This window comes from Limulus polyphemus, unplaced genomic scaffold, assembly GCF_000517525.1.
Source record: "Limulus polyphemus unplaced genomic scaffold, Limulus_polyphemus-2.1.2 Scaffold6677, whole genome shotgun sequence".
NCBI lineage: Eukaryota > Metazoa > Arthropoda > Merostomata > Xiphosura > Limulidae > Limulus > Limulus polyphemus.
In genome coordinates, this window is record NW_013672287.1 from 13,596 (window position 1) to 28,670 (window position 15,075).

The window sequence follows — 15,075 nt, forward strand, 5'->3', positions numbered from 1 at the left end:
GCCACTGGTGGTGGTTTTCTTGCCACTGCTGTACTCTCTCTTCTTGTTTATTTCTTTTTCCTCCAACAACTGCTGTAATCTCTCTTCTTGCTTCTTTTCTTTTTCCTCCAACAACTGCTGTAATATCTCTTCTTGTTTATTTTCTCGTTCTTCTTGTTTCCCTTGCTGTTCTTGTATTGCCGTCATCAAATCTAGTAAGCTGGAGTTTGATTTGCCACTTCTCGTTTCCATCTTCTTCTTCTTTTTCTCTCTTTTTCCATCCCACTCTCTGACACAATTTGTTACGTATCTGCTTGTTTGTTAATTTCCGGTAGATATTCTTTCCAAGGAACTTCAGTGATACAAGTAATTCCACAGTCAGTACGTTTCTCGTCACTTTAAACTTAACAACTTTTATAATACACGCTATAAATCACAGCGATTCACAATCTCGATAAAACACACACTAGCTTGAAACAGAATTGTAAATTACCCGAAATTCACCATAACTACTGTTCGCTTGTTTTATACATTCCCGCTGGCTTTCACTCCCAGGCTTATATACTAACGGAGAGGGCTTCTCGATCACACTAGAACTTCCCTTATAATTCGAGAAACTCAGTCACGCATGTGCCAGAGCGTCACGTGACCTTCGCAGTCGTAACAGTATTTACAACCTAACTGTATTTATACCGACCTTTTGTTTACATTCGTTGAAATGAAGTGCGCGTGCATTTTAAGGATAGATAAAAACTGAGTATTATTATTATAATAAACTAGCCACAACTTTAAAAACATTTGCGGTAGTTTTCATGCCCTTTGCTTGAATTTCCCTTATTCTACCATATTTACGTACACCATTTAAGCAAAGCTTTTTTGCAGGCGTATGTGTTAGATCGATAAATTCTGGTCTTTTTTAAAAATTGTTACGCCGTTAGACAAACAAGTTCACGTAGACATAACTTTATTCAATAAAACTACAAAGAAAGTAAAGTAATAGTATTTATAATAATATACACAGTATAAAACAGCTATGAGCATTCACTGTATGACACGGTTTTACGAGTTGAAACAAAGAAATTCACAAAAACGAAGAATAGAACCTATAGTAAAGAATAAAGCAGCTAAAAGGTGTTTATAGCAGTCTGTGAAATGAGCCGAAGCTAAATTATTGCAAAGTAAAGAAAAATTTAAAGTTGTAATGAAAGGTAAACTTAGTTGATATGCAGAAACGTCTCAATGTCTGTTCTCAAAGTGATAAGCATATGGTTTTGAATGAACTGCGCATGCGTATTATTAATTTCGTATTTTACTTTGTACTCAGTCTCTTTATTCCATTCTTTCGAATTCAGTTATTCAGAGATTTTATATTATGTCTTAATAAATATCTTGTTAATTAGACTTATCCCAAACTTAATACTGGATCTCTCTGTCTCGCCTCTTCACATCATCAACAGCCGCAACATCTCTGCTCATCACCACCACCACTTCATTTTGCGTTCTCCGAACTTTTTCACAGCTTTCTCTCAAAAACTTCCTGTCAATGTTTTTAAACACGATTATAACCACTGTAACAAATTACTCTCACGCGCGGGGTTGTAGGTTCCCAAACACCCCTGGTGGGAAAAGAAGGCAACTATCACGTTGCTTTCTCTTCCTTCAAACTAAATTCCTGTCATGTTTAGTTATTTTTTGGTTTGCTACAGTAGAGCATTAAGTGGCCTTTTTTTATATTTTATTCCTTACTATAGGTAGCTCCAAGTACAGCCTTTCGTGCGCTTTTTTGTAGTTATGTTCTATGTTTTATCCTTGATATAGTTAGCTGCAAGGAAGCTTTACTTGGCCTTTTTGTACCTTATATACGAACAATCCATTTCAGACGCTTTCAGATGCAAGCACCTTTGAAAATTCGACAGTTTGGAGTTATAGCAATGACTTATACTTGTCATGCGACATTAGTTTTGGGCATGTTATGTTTTCAAGCATTACATTCTATATAATTTTACGAATTAGAAGAGTTTATAATGATATCAATATTCCAACCACACTATATTCGCTATATCCATTGCCGATGACGTGTTTCGCTCAATCCAGAGCTTTGATAATATCCGGATAATAGCGAACACAATATTTGTCGGAAGACTATTTGTAAAATTCGTTCATACCATAATAAATGTTGTAGTAATCATTATATTTGTGATTATTACACTGTCTATTACTAGAAGAAAGGATTACCTTTGTATTCTTATTTCAGTTTAGGAAGATTTGTTACTTACTAAACTTTGGGAAAATGTTAAAAGATACGTTTTCTACTATTTTGAACTTCATACACAGAAACAATTCATTAATTTTAGCGTAAAAATAATACTTCACATCCAAACGCTGTCTCTCTCTAGACGCACACATGTAAACTAGTCGAGTTTTAACCTCTAGAGAATAATAATCCACGTCCAAACGCTGCCTCTCACTAGACGCACACATGTAAACTAGTCAAGTTTTAACCTCTAGAGAATAATAATACACATCCAAACGCTGCCTCTCACTAGACGCACACATGTAAACTAGTCGAGTTTTAACCTCTAGAGAATAATACACATCCAAACGCTGTCTCTCACCAGACGCACACGTGTAAACTAGTCGAGTTTTAACCTCTAGAGAATAATACACATCCAAACGCTGTCTCTCACTAGACGCACACGTGTTTCTCTAGAGGTTAAAACTCGACTAGTTTCATGACTCAAATCTAGGACCTCACAATAAAACTACTCTGTTTATAGGAACGGGATTAGAACGTTTCACTTTACAGCAGTTTGAGGATTAAATGTTTAACTTGCTTACCTCTTTCCTAGCCAGTTTTGCAGCAAGTGTTAAAGGAGTCAATCCTTGTCTGTTGATGATATTAATAGAAGCTCCTAACTCGTAAGCTGTATTGAACATTTCCTATAAAATCAACATTGCACATAATAAGAAAATAGTACGTAGACATAATATTTTTTTTGTAAACACAAATTTGATTAAGTTATACATTACTTCTTTTTATAATTCCAGCTATAAGTTTCATTCACCAGCTGCATTATAATTTTTTTTTCAAATTTCAATAAATAGCAATAAAAATTCAAAAATGGAACACATACATAATAAAAACAGAAAAGTTAAAGGGTTGCCTTTTGAAATGGTACACACATTTAATTTAAGGGAAAGTTTGTTAAATATTTGAATAATAAGGTCTGGATTTCAGTATCTTATATTTATTTTGAAAGTTTAGTAGATGGAAGTGGCTACATGGGCCAAAAGATCCTTTGTTGTCCTTGAATTATACGTATGTGTAAATCAATTGTAATCAGTTACTTCATTAAGTATCTTATATTTATTTTGAAAGTTTAGTTTAGTAGATGGAAGTGGCTACATGGGCCAAAAGATCCTTTGTTGTCCTTGAATTATACGTATGTGTAAATCAATTGTAATCAGTTACTTCATTACCTTTTGTTTGTAAGAATTAAGGGTATGATCGGCTTTCGGGTCGTGTCGGGTATGTTTAAATATTTCGCAATGCTTACGAACTTGTATTTCAAATCATTTTGTTTTATCACGTGCTTTACTTATTAATGAAAATACACAATGAATAAAACATATTATCAACAAAATACAAAATAAATTATATATCGTGAGATGTTAGGGTATTGTCCAGACAATATGAAAATATATTTACAAAATAACTGATATAATCTTTATTAAAGATAAAGCAACACAATGGGCTAATTGTACTGTGCCCAAAGAGGGTATCGAAATCCGAATTTTCGTGATAAGATCTCTAAGACTTACCGCTGAGCCACCGAAACGCTAAACAAGTATATGCCTGATGAAAATATTTAAAAATCAAAGGGAAATTAGTAAATAAATGACGCAAGCAAATATAACTAAGAAATGAGGAATACGGCTAGACTCTTTAAAACCAAAATCCTCTATAGCACAAATAGTTTTCCAATCCTATATACCAGTTTGCCTCATTGTTTTTAAATGTGTTTTAAAAGTTTCACTATCTCCCTCTGACCACATTTGTTGCACCCAATTATCTTTACAGAAATATGTTTTCCCCCAAAGAAGTCGCGCCTATTAAATGCGCTCAGTATTAGGGCTTTCACTTCTTCAACGACATGTATTGAAAGGAGAAATGGGATAGAAGAAGATAACAAGTAGGTTGTTGTTGTTAAGATAACTAGTAGGTTGTTGTTGTTAAGATAACTAGTAGGTTGTTGTTGCTATGATAACTAGTAGGTTATTGTTGTTAAGATAACTAGTAGGTTGTTGTTGTTATGATAACTAGTAGGTTGTTGTTGTTATGATAACTAGTAGGTTGTTGTTGTTAAGATAACTAGTAGGTTGTTGTTGTTAAGATAACTAGTAGGTTGTTGTTGCTATGATAACTAGTAGGTTATTGTTGTTAAACTAACTAGTAGGTTGTTGTTATGATAACTAGTAGGTTGTTGTTGTTATGATAACTAGTAGGTTGTTGTTGTTAAGATAACTAGTAGGTTGTTGTTGTTAAATAATTAGTAGGTTGTTGTTGTTAAGATAACTAGTAGGTTGTTGTTGTTAAATAATTAGTAGGTTCTTGTTGTTATGATAACTAGTAGGTTCTTGTTGTTATGATAACTAGTAGGTTCTTGTTGTTATGATAACTAGTAGGTTCTTGTTGTTATGATAACTAGTAGGTTTTGTTGTTAAGATAACTAGTAGGTTCTTGTTGTTATGATAACTAGTAGGTTGTTGTTGTTATGATAATTAGTAGGTTGTTGTTGTTATGATAACTAGTAGGTTGTTGTTGTTATGATAACTAGTAGGTTGTTGTTGTTATGATAACTAGTAGGTTGTTGTTGTTAAGATAACTAGTAGGTTGTTGTTGTTAAGATAACTAGTAGGTTGTTGTTGTTAAGATAATTAGTAGGTTGTTGTTATGATAACTAGTAGGTTGTTGTTGTTATGATAACTAGTAGGTTGTTGTTGTTATGATAACTAGTAGGTTTTGTTGTTATGATAACTAGTAGGTTGTTGTTGTTAAGATAACTAGTGGATTATTGTTGTTATTAAGATAACTAATAGGTTGTTGTCGCTAAGATAACTAGTGGATTATTGTTGTTATTCAGATAACTAGTAGGTTGTTGTCGCTAAGATAACTATTAGGTTGTTACTGTTAAGATAACTAGCTACACAAAGAGCTCTGCCCACCGCAGTATCGAACCCCGAATTTTGGCGTTATAAGCCCCTAGTCTTACGGCTGACCTACCGTTTAGCCAACTAATCATCCATATCTTGTAGAGGTAAATGTCCTCTTACAGGCTGATAAATCTACAATAAAGCTTTGATTCAATGAGTAGGGGCGTTAGAAACAATTTTCATCTTGTAGAGGTAAATGTCCTCTTACAGGCTGATAAATCTACAATAAAGCTTTGATTCAATGAGTAGGGGCGTTAGAAACAATGTTCAAATGTTTTAGAACTTATCATAGCTATTTATTGTGTGGATAAAAACAAACAAAACTTACAATTTTCTCATAGATAACCATAAGGTGCATCACTGTATTGAGATTTGTATCTTGTCGATTTGGATCTGCCCCTTTGGCAAGCAACAGTCTGTAGCATTCCTCTTGTTCCAGGCAAGCCGCAAAGCTGAGGGGGTATTCACCCCAATATACATATCTGTGTAATAACATATTAAAAGATAAACTACGAATTGCTCCTCCTAAACCTGTTGAGAAAATACCTAGAAGAGGAAATTGGATTTACTACTGTACATTAGATATAATAGAGTTACTACCGTACATTAGATATAATATAGTTACTGCTGTACATTAGATATAATATAATTACTACTGTACATTAGATATAATATAGTTACTACTGTACATTAGATATAATATAGTTACTACTGTACATTAGATATAATATAGTTACTACCGTACATTAGATATAATATAGTTACTACTGTACATTAGATATAATATAGTTACTACCGTACATTACATATAATATAGTTACTACTGTACATTAGATATAATATAGTTACTACTGTACATTAGATATAATATAGTTACTACTGTACATTAGATATAATAGACTTACTACTGTCAATTAGATATAACATAGTTACTATTGTATATTAGATATAACATAGTTACTGCTGTATATTAGATATAACTTAGTTACTACTGTAAATTAGATACAACATAAGTACTACTGTGTATTAGGTACAACATAGTTAATATTATGTCAAAAATATTATAATAATTACAACTGTATATTAGATATAACTTAGTTACTACTGTAAATTAGATACAACATAATTACAACTGTGTATTAGATACAATAGAGTTACTGACATCATCAAGAACTACTACGAGAAAATATTTCAAAGGACTCAACTCAGAATCAGAGAATATATTTTGTACAAAGAGATATATAGTTGTAAGGTATCATACTAACTCAACTCAGAATCAGAGAATATATTTTGTACAAAGAGATATATAGTTGTAAGTTATCATACTAACTCAGCTCAGAATCAGAGAATATATTTTGTACAAAGAGATATATAGTTGTAAGGTATCATACTAACTCAGCTCAGAATCAGAGAATATATTTTGTACAAAGAGATATATAGTTGTAAGGTATCATACTAACTCAACTCAGAATCAGAGAATATATTTTGTACAAAGAGATATATAGTTGTAAGTTATCATACTAACTCAGCTCAGAATCAGAGAATATATTTTTTACAACGAGATATATAGTTGTAAGGTATCATACTAACTCAACTCAGAATCAGAGAATATATTTTGTACAAAGAGATATATAGTTGTAAGGTATCATACCAACTGAGCTCAGAGTCAGAAAGTAGGTTTTTAATATGATATATTATGAATGGCATACATCATACCAACTGAGCTCAGAGTCAGAAAGTAGGTTTTTAATATGATATATTATGAATGGCATACATCATACCAACTGAGCTCTGAAATATGGAGTATGTTTTTACAATAGGATATTTTAATGTATATCAGGCATCATACAACACCTTAATTGAGTCAAAATCATGGGATACGTTTTTACAACAGGATAATATGGAAGCCAGGTGTTTCAAGATCGCGGTATTTTTTTCAGTTGATATTTAGGATCTCATAAAGTTAAATCAATTGTTCTTAATTTTCACATTTTGAATTATTTTATAAGTTGTTCACAGTCTTATCAATTACATATTCAAGGAAAATATCAATATGTAAAAACATGGTGCATGAAAATCAAAGTAATGTAGGTACCGTACCCTTCATAATTAGTCTTAACAGCAACGTCCACTAATTCGTGGTCCAGACTATCCATTCTAGAGGCCTTCTGATCTTCAGGACAGAAGAAGTTCCCAATACAACGCTCATGGTAATTGGCTCCATGGTCCACCAAAAATTTAACCATGGCAGGATCCTCGTTAACGATGGCCATATGCAAGACGTTTTCTCCTAGAAGAAAGCGTTCTGTTGTAACATGTATTTCTATAGAGAAGATTTACAGCCCTGAATGTTAGCGAAGAACGATAAAGTATACCTTCCATAAGCCGCACTCTGAATATCTCCTACGAATATCATACTAGCTAGTATGATCTGGTTGTTGAGCGTTTAGTATCATTTCGATATCTCTGAAAGAAATACGATAACTGCAGTTTTGTAAATAATTTATTTATAAAATGATACTCCATGGCAAGATATTAACTTTGTATTTATGTCGATGACAACGCCTTTATTACATTCCTTTCTTGTTGTTCTTTCTGGCTACAAAAACATCATATCAAGAACACGACACGTTCTGACCTCGTGTGTATCCTGAAGAAAATTAAGTTACTCTGATCTTCTTCATTCAGAATTTATGCGTTATGACATATATATTTATAATTTCGCCCTCCCCCCCCAGTGGCACAGCAGTATGTCTGCGAACTTGCAAGGCTAGAATCCGGGTTTCGATACCCGTGGTGGGCAAAGCACAGATAACTCATTGTGTAGCTTTGTGTTTAATTACAAACAGACAAATAATTGATAATTTCTACCATCAAACCTGCGTTTATAGTGTATATATGTAAGGAAATCAGAACTGTCGAAAAATTAGAACAAGCTTAGAGTTTTAGAAATGAAAGCGCCAAGTTCCGTTTGTTTAAATTGGACTTTAATTTAGCAGTCACCAGCCTCTCTGTTATGCCCATAATTAGTCTTAAGTTCGGCTCTGTCGAATGATCGTTCAAACCCAACTGTAATAACACTTAAATATTAAATGTGTATATATACTCATAACTAATGTTAAGGATAGTTTTTCAATTGGAAATTCATTTTGTTTTACTTTAAATTAACTTCTATTGTAGTATTTGTTTGTTGTTTTTTTTTGGTGTACTACGCCTAATTATGGTAGTTTAACGCATCTTTTTTTTATTTATCTATTCGTTATGCACGTGTAATTTTAACATTTTTATATTTCCTGCTATCATATACTTACTACTCATAAGTTTATTTATGTTAGGTTTTTGTGTATGTATGAGCCAGATTCTTTGCAACAGCTGTCTGTGATTTGTGGGTAATAAATTTCAACAATAAACAAACAGCACACAGTCCACTTGTTTTAAACTAATATATTACAGCAAGTCAAATTATATACAAATGTTATTGCACTGTTGTTTATTACAGTTGTATCCAGAGCTTAAATAATCGTCTCTTTTTGTCAAAGTCCACACAGGCTGATTCGGTTACTTTAGAACACAATTGACAAGACGAATTATTCTTCTCTACTCTGTTATTACAATAATACAATGTGATAATTTCACTTTAAATACAACAAGAATATGCTCTTTATAGCTAAACTCACAATCACTCAGTCTAGATCTATCTATCCGACTCTGTCTTTATAACTAATTTTGTCTAACTTCAGCCACATTTTGAATGCATATTTATAGACAGACAGGGGCCTAGAACTTTCCACACATTACAAGATATTATATACAATAATACTCAATTAAAACAACGAGAAAAACTTAGAATTTCTAGTAACATGACGTAATAATACAACAATCGCCAAATCAAAATTGAACTAAATAACGTAAATTCGAAAACAGTTACGTAAACAAACTATTGCTTGTAAAAAATAAATAAAAAATTCAACACTTGCGCTATATTTAAACCATTTAGATCAAACTCTCATTAAACTTAAACAGTCATGTATAGCTTACATTAAATAAGTTGCTCGCATGTGGATAATACAGTTGAACATATTTTCATTCATTTTTTTATGTTTCATTCATGTCTTGAGATGAGAAACATAAACATTGTAATTTATTTTTTACTTAGAACAAATTAAGTTTTGTTTTATAATAATGATGGACCTACCGTAGTATTCATCATCGAGATAGATATCGTTCACTAGTTTAGGATACAGCTTGACTAGTCGTTTGGCCAGTTCAGCGTGAATAGTGGTGGAGACAAGCAGGCACAGATGCAAGGCAGTCTCTCCAACAGATCCTCGTTCGTATAGGTCCCAACACACCTCTCGATACATCTCTGGATCTGGTGGGACAGAAGAGGACATTACACCTACTGACAGTTCGACCACTGACCAGATGGTGTATAATAAACTAGTAAAACAAGTCTCTGTAATTTTCCATTCCGAAGAAGAATGTGTGTTTTCTGAACTTTCAATATGGTTGAATATATACATCTAGAATTACACAGTACGCTAAGAACAAGAAGTACATTTCAACCTATATACTTAGAATTATAAAGTATGTTAAAAATGTCCATTCAAAGTTTACCACACCGAGCTGTGGAGGAATCCTCAAAGATATGGAGGACAAATCACAGTTTTCCACAGGAGGTTTTCAAGAAATCTCAGAATTTACCCCAACAAGAACTGAAGAAAACCTCACATTCTACCTCACCAAGAAGTGGAGGAAACCTCACACTCTACCTCACCAAGAAGTGGAGGAAACCTCACACTCTACCTCACCATGAAGTGGAGGAAACCTCACACTCTACCTCACCAAGAAGTGGAGGAAACCTCACACTCTACCTCACCATGAAGTGGAGGAAACCTCACACTCTACCTCACCAAGAAGTGGAGGAAACCTCACAATCTACCTCACCAAGAAGTGGAGGAAACCTCACAATCTACCTCACCATGAAGTGGAAGAAACCTCACACTCTACCTCACCATGAAGTGGAAGAAACCTTACACTCTACCTCACCAAGAAGTGGAGGAAACCTCACACTCTACCTCACCATGAAGTGGAGGAAACCTCACAATCTACCTCACCAAGAAGTGGAGGAAACCTCACAATCTACCTCACCAAGAAGTGGAGGAAACCTCACCAAGAAGTGGAGGAAACCTCACAATCTACCTCACCATGAAGTGGAAGAAACCTCACACTCTACCTCACCATGAAGTGGAGGAAACCTCACACTCTACCTCACCAAGAAGTGGAGGAAACCTCACACTCTACCTCACCAAGAAGTGAAGGAAACCTCATAGTTTATTTCGCGGAAATGCACAAGAAACCTCCATATTTACCCCAAAGAGATGTGGGTGAATCCTTACAGTTTACCTCAACGAGATATAGAAGAAACCTCACAATTTAACTCATCAAGATGTGGAATAAATCAAAATAATCACATGAAAGAAACTTGAGTTCTAAGTGTGGTTAAAAAGCTGAATATTTTCAAACTCCCTCCCAGAATGAAATGAAAGAAATGTGTATATGTATCACGAAAATAAACCAAGTCGTTTTTTCACACCTAATTCTAAAAACCTCTGTTGGGTGAAAATGTGCATTATCTCAGCTGAACCGATAACACCACAGTTCTTAGTTTATCGTTATACGAATTTTGATTTCTAGCGTGAGTTGACATTTCAAAGATCACTATTTTCAAATCTGGTGGACATTTTCAGTATATTCTCAACAGCAAAACCAACTAATACAATCACTAGTTAGATTAATAGTGATAAACAACATTAAAAACTAATCATCAGATTTAGATTTAGCTACTTATCATGGACACCCATTCTCATTTTACAATTGTTTACCAAATTAGTATTAACAACAATTTCAGAGCAGGCATGTATTTAAAGAGAAACTAAAATAAGCCTGGGAGTCGATATAGATAATTAAATATACACTTCTTAGATTACTATTTATAAATATTAGAATGCATTGTTTCCTCAGATGGCACTCCCGCTTTTAACGATATTTTCTCAGTTTTAGATCAGACTAGGGTCCTAGTGCGGTATCTACCAATCCTAGATTACCTCTGTCAGATATTATTCTCATCATTCATTCAAAATGAAATTATCTTCCAGCTCACCTCAATTTATACAAACTTCTACATCACTTCTTAATATTTTATCAACTTGTAGCAGGCATGCAACATAATGTCCTTTTGTCCCTTTTCAGGCTGATATGTATTAGTATTTGGTATTTCTAATCTGAAAGGAACTTTATGTGACACATGGGTTAAACAATAAAGTCAGACACTCCAAGGTTCAAACTAATCGTGAGCTGTCGAACAGAGTGTTTGTGAGATAGCAAATTCTGTTGTTTGATTATTATGTTTGTGTTTGTCGTTCATTTATTATTTCCTTGTATTGTTTAGTTTATCTATGATATTTTAGTTACATTAAAACGTTAACTCACCTTCTACATAATCATTTGTATTTTGAGTAAACATATATGTGTGTATGATGAAGCTGACACCACATTCCCTAGCGGTGACGTACAGATACTATTAATGTAGCAGAAGAGTATGCAAATTTATGATGACATGAGGTTGTACTCTCGTGACCTACTCTGTGAATATATACGCTGTCAGAAGCTTCACAAAGAGAAAGAGAGTGAATGGGTCACGAGATAGTTATTTAAGGATATAGTTATTGAAAGGTATTGTTTGAATGTTGTAACTGCAGTATTTTTGAATTAAATTTTTTCTTTCTGGCTCTTTTTCCTGGTTCTATTATTACTGATATATTAATATTTATGATAAATTATTTATTAATGTTGATGTGAAGTCCTGGCCAGTCATTTGTTTATAAACTGTGTTGACTTTATTTCTAAGTGTTGTTATTGTAAGTAAATTATGTTTTTGTTTTTGAGTCCTGATTTTAGCGGCGGGTTTATTTTAGAATGTTACAAGTTAGCAGTACCAGCTATTTACATGTCTATTTTTTAACCAAGGAGCAAGACTTTAAACGTATTTTATTTATTTTTCATTTCCTGAAGAAATTATGATAGCTCAAAAATGAAGAGAAAGAATAGAAGGAAAGAAGTTTAAGATTTGGAAAGGAGAAGCTAGATTCCAGATAAGACTGTTTTATTTCTCTAACAGGGTGATTGGCTTAGGGAATGAGTTGACATCGCCGACACTTTCCAGGAGTTTAAGAGTGAGAATATATAGTTTTATGAAAAATAAAAGGTGGATTTAAACTTTTACTTTAGCTCAAGAATGGGTTTACATGCACAGCCTTAAAGGACCAAATGGACTTCGTTGGTAATGTTATACTATTTGATAATATGCAACGTTGATATGTATGTATATGGTATTATGCATATATCTATTCATGGGTGTTGTATCACATACATGAGTCAAGTACTCAGAAATGACATGCAACAAATGTATGAAAACAGAATACATGAAACTATTGGGTATTGATGGGTGACATGCAACAAATGTATGATAACAGAATACATGAAACTCTGGGTATTGACGGTGTAATCCATATTTTCGTTGATGATCGATGAGAGAATATATCCAGTTTTCACAAAATTAGAGTTATAGAAGAGCTTACAAATCCCTCATGGTTTTGGTAATATTAGTAACTAATATACTGAATTATATCAAAGTGATATATTGATAAGCAAGTTAAATCCATGAGAATGGTTTACATGACAACCAAAAGACAGTTTCGTGTAGCCATTGCTTTCTTCCGTTTTCATGCTATGTCCAGATTGATATATTGATAAGCAAGTTAAATCCATGAGAATGGCTTACATGACAACCAAAAGACAGTTTCGTGTAGCCATTGCTTTCTTCCGTTTTCATGCTATGTCCAGATTGATATATTGATAAGCAAGTTAAATCCATGAGAATGGTTTACATGACGACCAAAAGACAATTTCGTGTAGCCATTATTTTCTTTCGTTTTGATGCTATGTCCAGATTGATATATTGATAAGCAAGTTAAATCCATGAGAATGGTTTACATGACAACCGAAAGACAGTTTCGTGTAGCCATTACTTTACTTCGTTTTGATGCTATGTTCAGATTGATATATTTCATAAGCATACAGTTTTGCTGATTTTTATTTTGTTTTTGGGGGGACAAGTTGCAGTGAGAAGACATGTTAGGTGTACTGTGGATGTATTACAGTTTTGCTGATTTTTTATTTTGTTTTTGGGGGGACAAGTTGCAGTGAGAAGACATGTTAAGTGTACTGTGGATGTATTACATACGGCAGTAATAACACCTGATCTGCATTGCTGGTAGTTGCTATAAATTGTATCAGTTTATTTGTGTGTAGTTAAGCACAAAGCTATACAATGGGCTATCTGAGCCCTGCCCACCAGGAGTATCAAAATCCGGTTTCTAGAGTTGTAAATCCGCAGACGTAAAGTAAAATATTTATGTATTCTCATGTCCTGGTGCTAGAAAGGTTTCAGACAATAATGTGGAAACCAATACCTGCAATTTTACACTTTCTTTTTCAATTGGACCCTGGTTCTCTTTGTAACAGCCACACAGTGGTGGAAGACTTGCGGTTATGTGAGTGGTAGCCATGTTTGCGTTATGGTTGTCACTAGGCAACAGCCCATCGGGGAACGTGGCAGTGTATGACAACTATATATTCCATATGAAGCCTGTTAATTAGCTACAGGAAACATATGTATGCTCATGCTTGTAGATATGTCACAGGCAACACATATGTGTATACATGAACCTATAGAAAAGTCCACTTGATCAGTACAATATGTGTTAGCAAATCATGTCTAAATCTGGTGTTAGAGAAGATTAAATTTTTAATCGACCCAACGTTAGTACGTGAACTTCCGATATATCAGAAACTGAATTAAAAAATCAGGTTTAGAAATGATAGTTTTGTAATTTGCTGTTTAATTTTATAAGACTTTGAAACGTTTTATCACGATTTGGCCTATATCATATTGAATTTGGTAAAAACTAAAATGAGTTACTATGGTTTGTTGTTTCACGTTTTATCGTGATTTGCTATATTCAAACTTTGTGTAAACAAAAATGTGTTTTATTGTGCTGGTAGTTTAATGTTCATTTGTACACCACGGTTTTGATATAATTCATCCATGCTAAAGATTTTTCAATGTACACAAGCATTAAAATGTAAATGGTATTTTGCCTGATCTGCAAAACTGGATTTTGGTTTTGACATTGAATAGTAAGTATTACTAGATGGCATAGTAAATCATGTAATTTCAGGTCTCTCGTTCTTACCAGGTTAAATTCATGTTGAGTTATTGTAAATTTACATCATTGTTAAAATATATTACATCAATATAAATACAAATTTCTGTTCTCTATATTCAATGCTTTTCCTTTAATTGCAGGTTTCGAACCTTTCAGTACCTGTCATGATTTATTTTCACCATTTTCTACATAGGTTACCAATTTTAACACCAGATGCTCAGACGTCACCCATTAAAAAATTGCATCGAAAAAGAAACGAATTTGTATTATTAAGTTAATTGTTACCTGATGAAGGTTGCCTGATGAAAGCTGTCGATTAAAGGAAAACTGTTTTATATAGAAAAAAGTTATGTACATTTTTCACATATTAATATATTTATCTGTGAGTTTTAAATACCAGTAATTCTCCATATTAAAGTATTATAACATTTTCTGTAAATTTCTGAATTCTTAAAATACTATTGTTCAGTTTGTTGCTCAAAATACACATAAGCTAAAAATTAGAAACTTACACACTGACGGTACTGCTGTATCTAGAAACTAGAAACTTACATATTGACAGTAATGCTGTATCTGGAAACTAGAAACTTAT

The 15,075-nt window shown here is 33.3% G+C and overlaps 1 protein-coding gene across 1 annotated transcript in view; it reads right to left on the reverse strand.

Annotated features, from left to right (window-relative positions):
• LOC106473959 (transient receptor potential cation channel subfamily V member 5-like) overlaps positions 1-15,075 on the reverse strand; it is a gene marked incomplete at both ends in the record, with an annotated part of 41,711 nt that overhangs the window by 12,925 nt on the left and 13,711 nt on the right. Inside the window, 4 exons of the mRNA XM_013934648.2 lie at positions 2,818-2,919; positions 5,522-5,675; positions 7,294-7,483; positions 9,389-9,565. Of these exons, the coding sequence (XP_013790102.2) occupies positions 2,818-2,919; positions 5,522-5,675; positions 7,294-7,483; positions 9,389-9,565 (623 nt within the window). The remainder of the gene's footprint in view (positions 1-2,817; positions 2,920-5,521; positions 5,676-7,293; positions 7,484-9,388; positions 9,566-15,075) is intronic.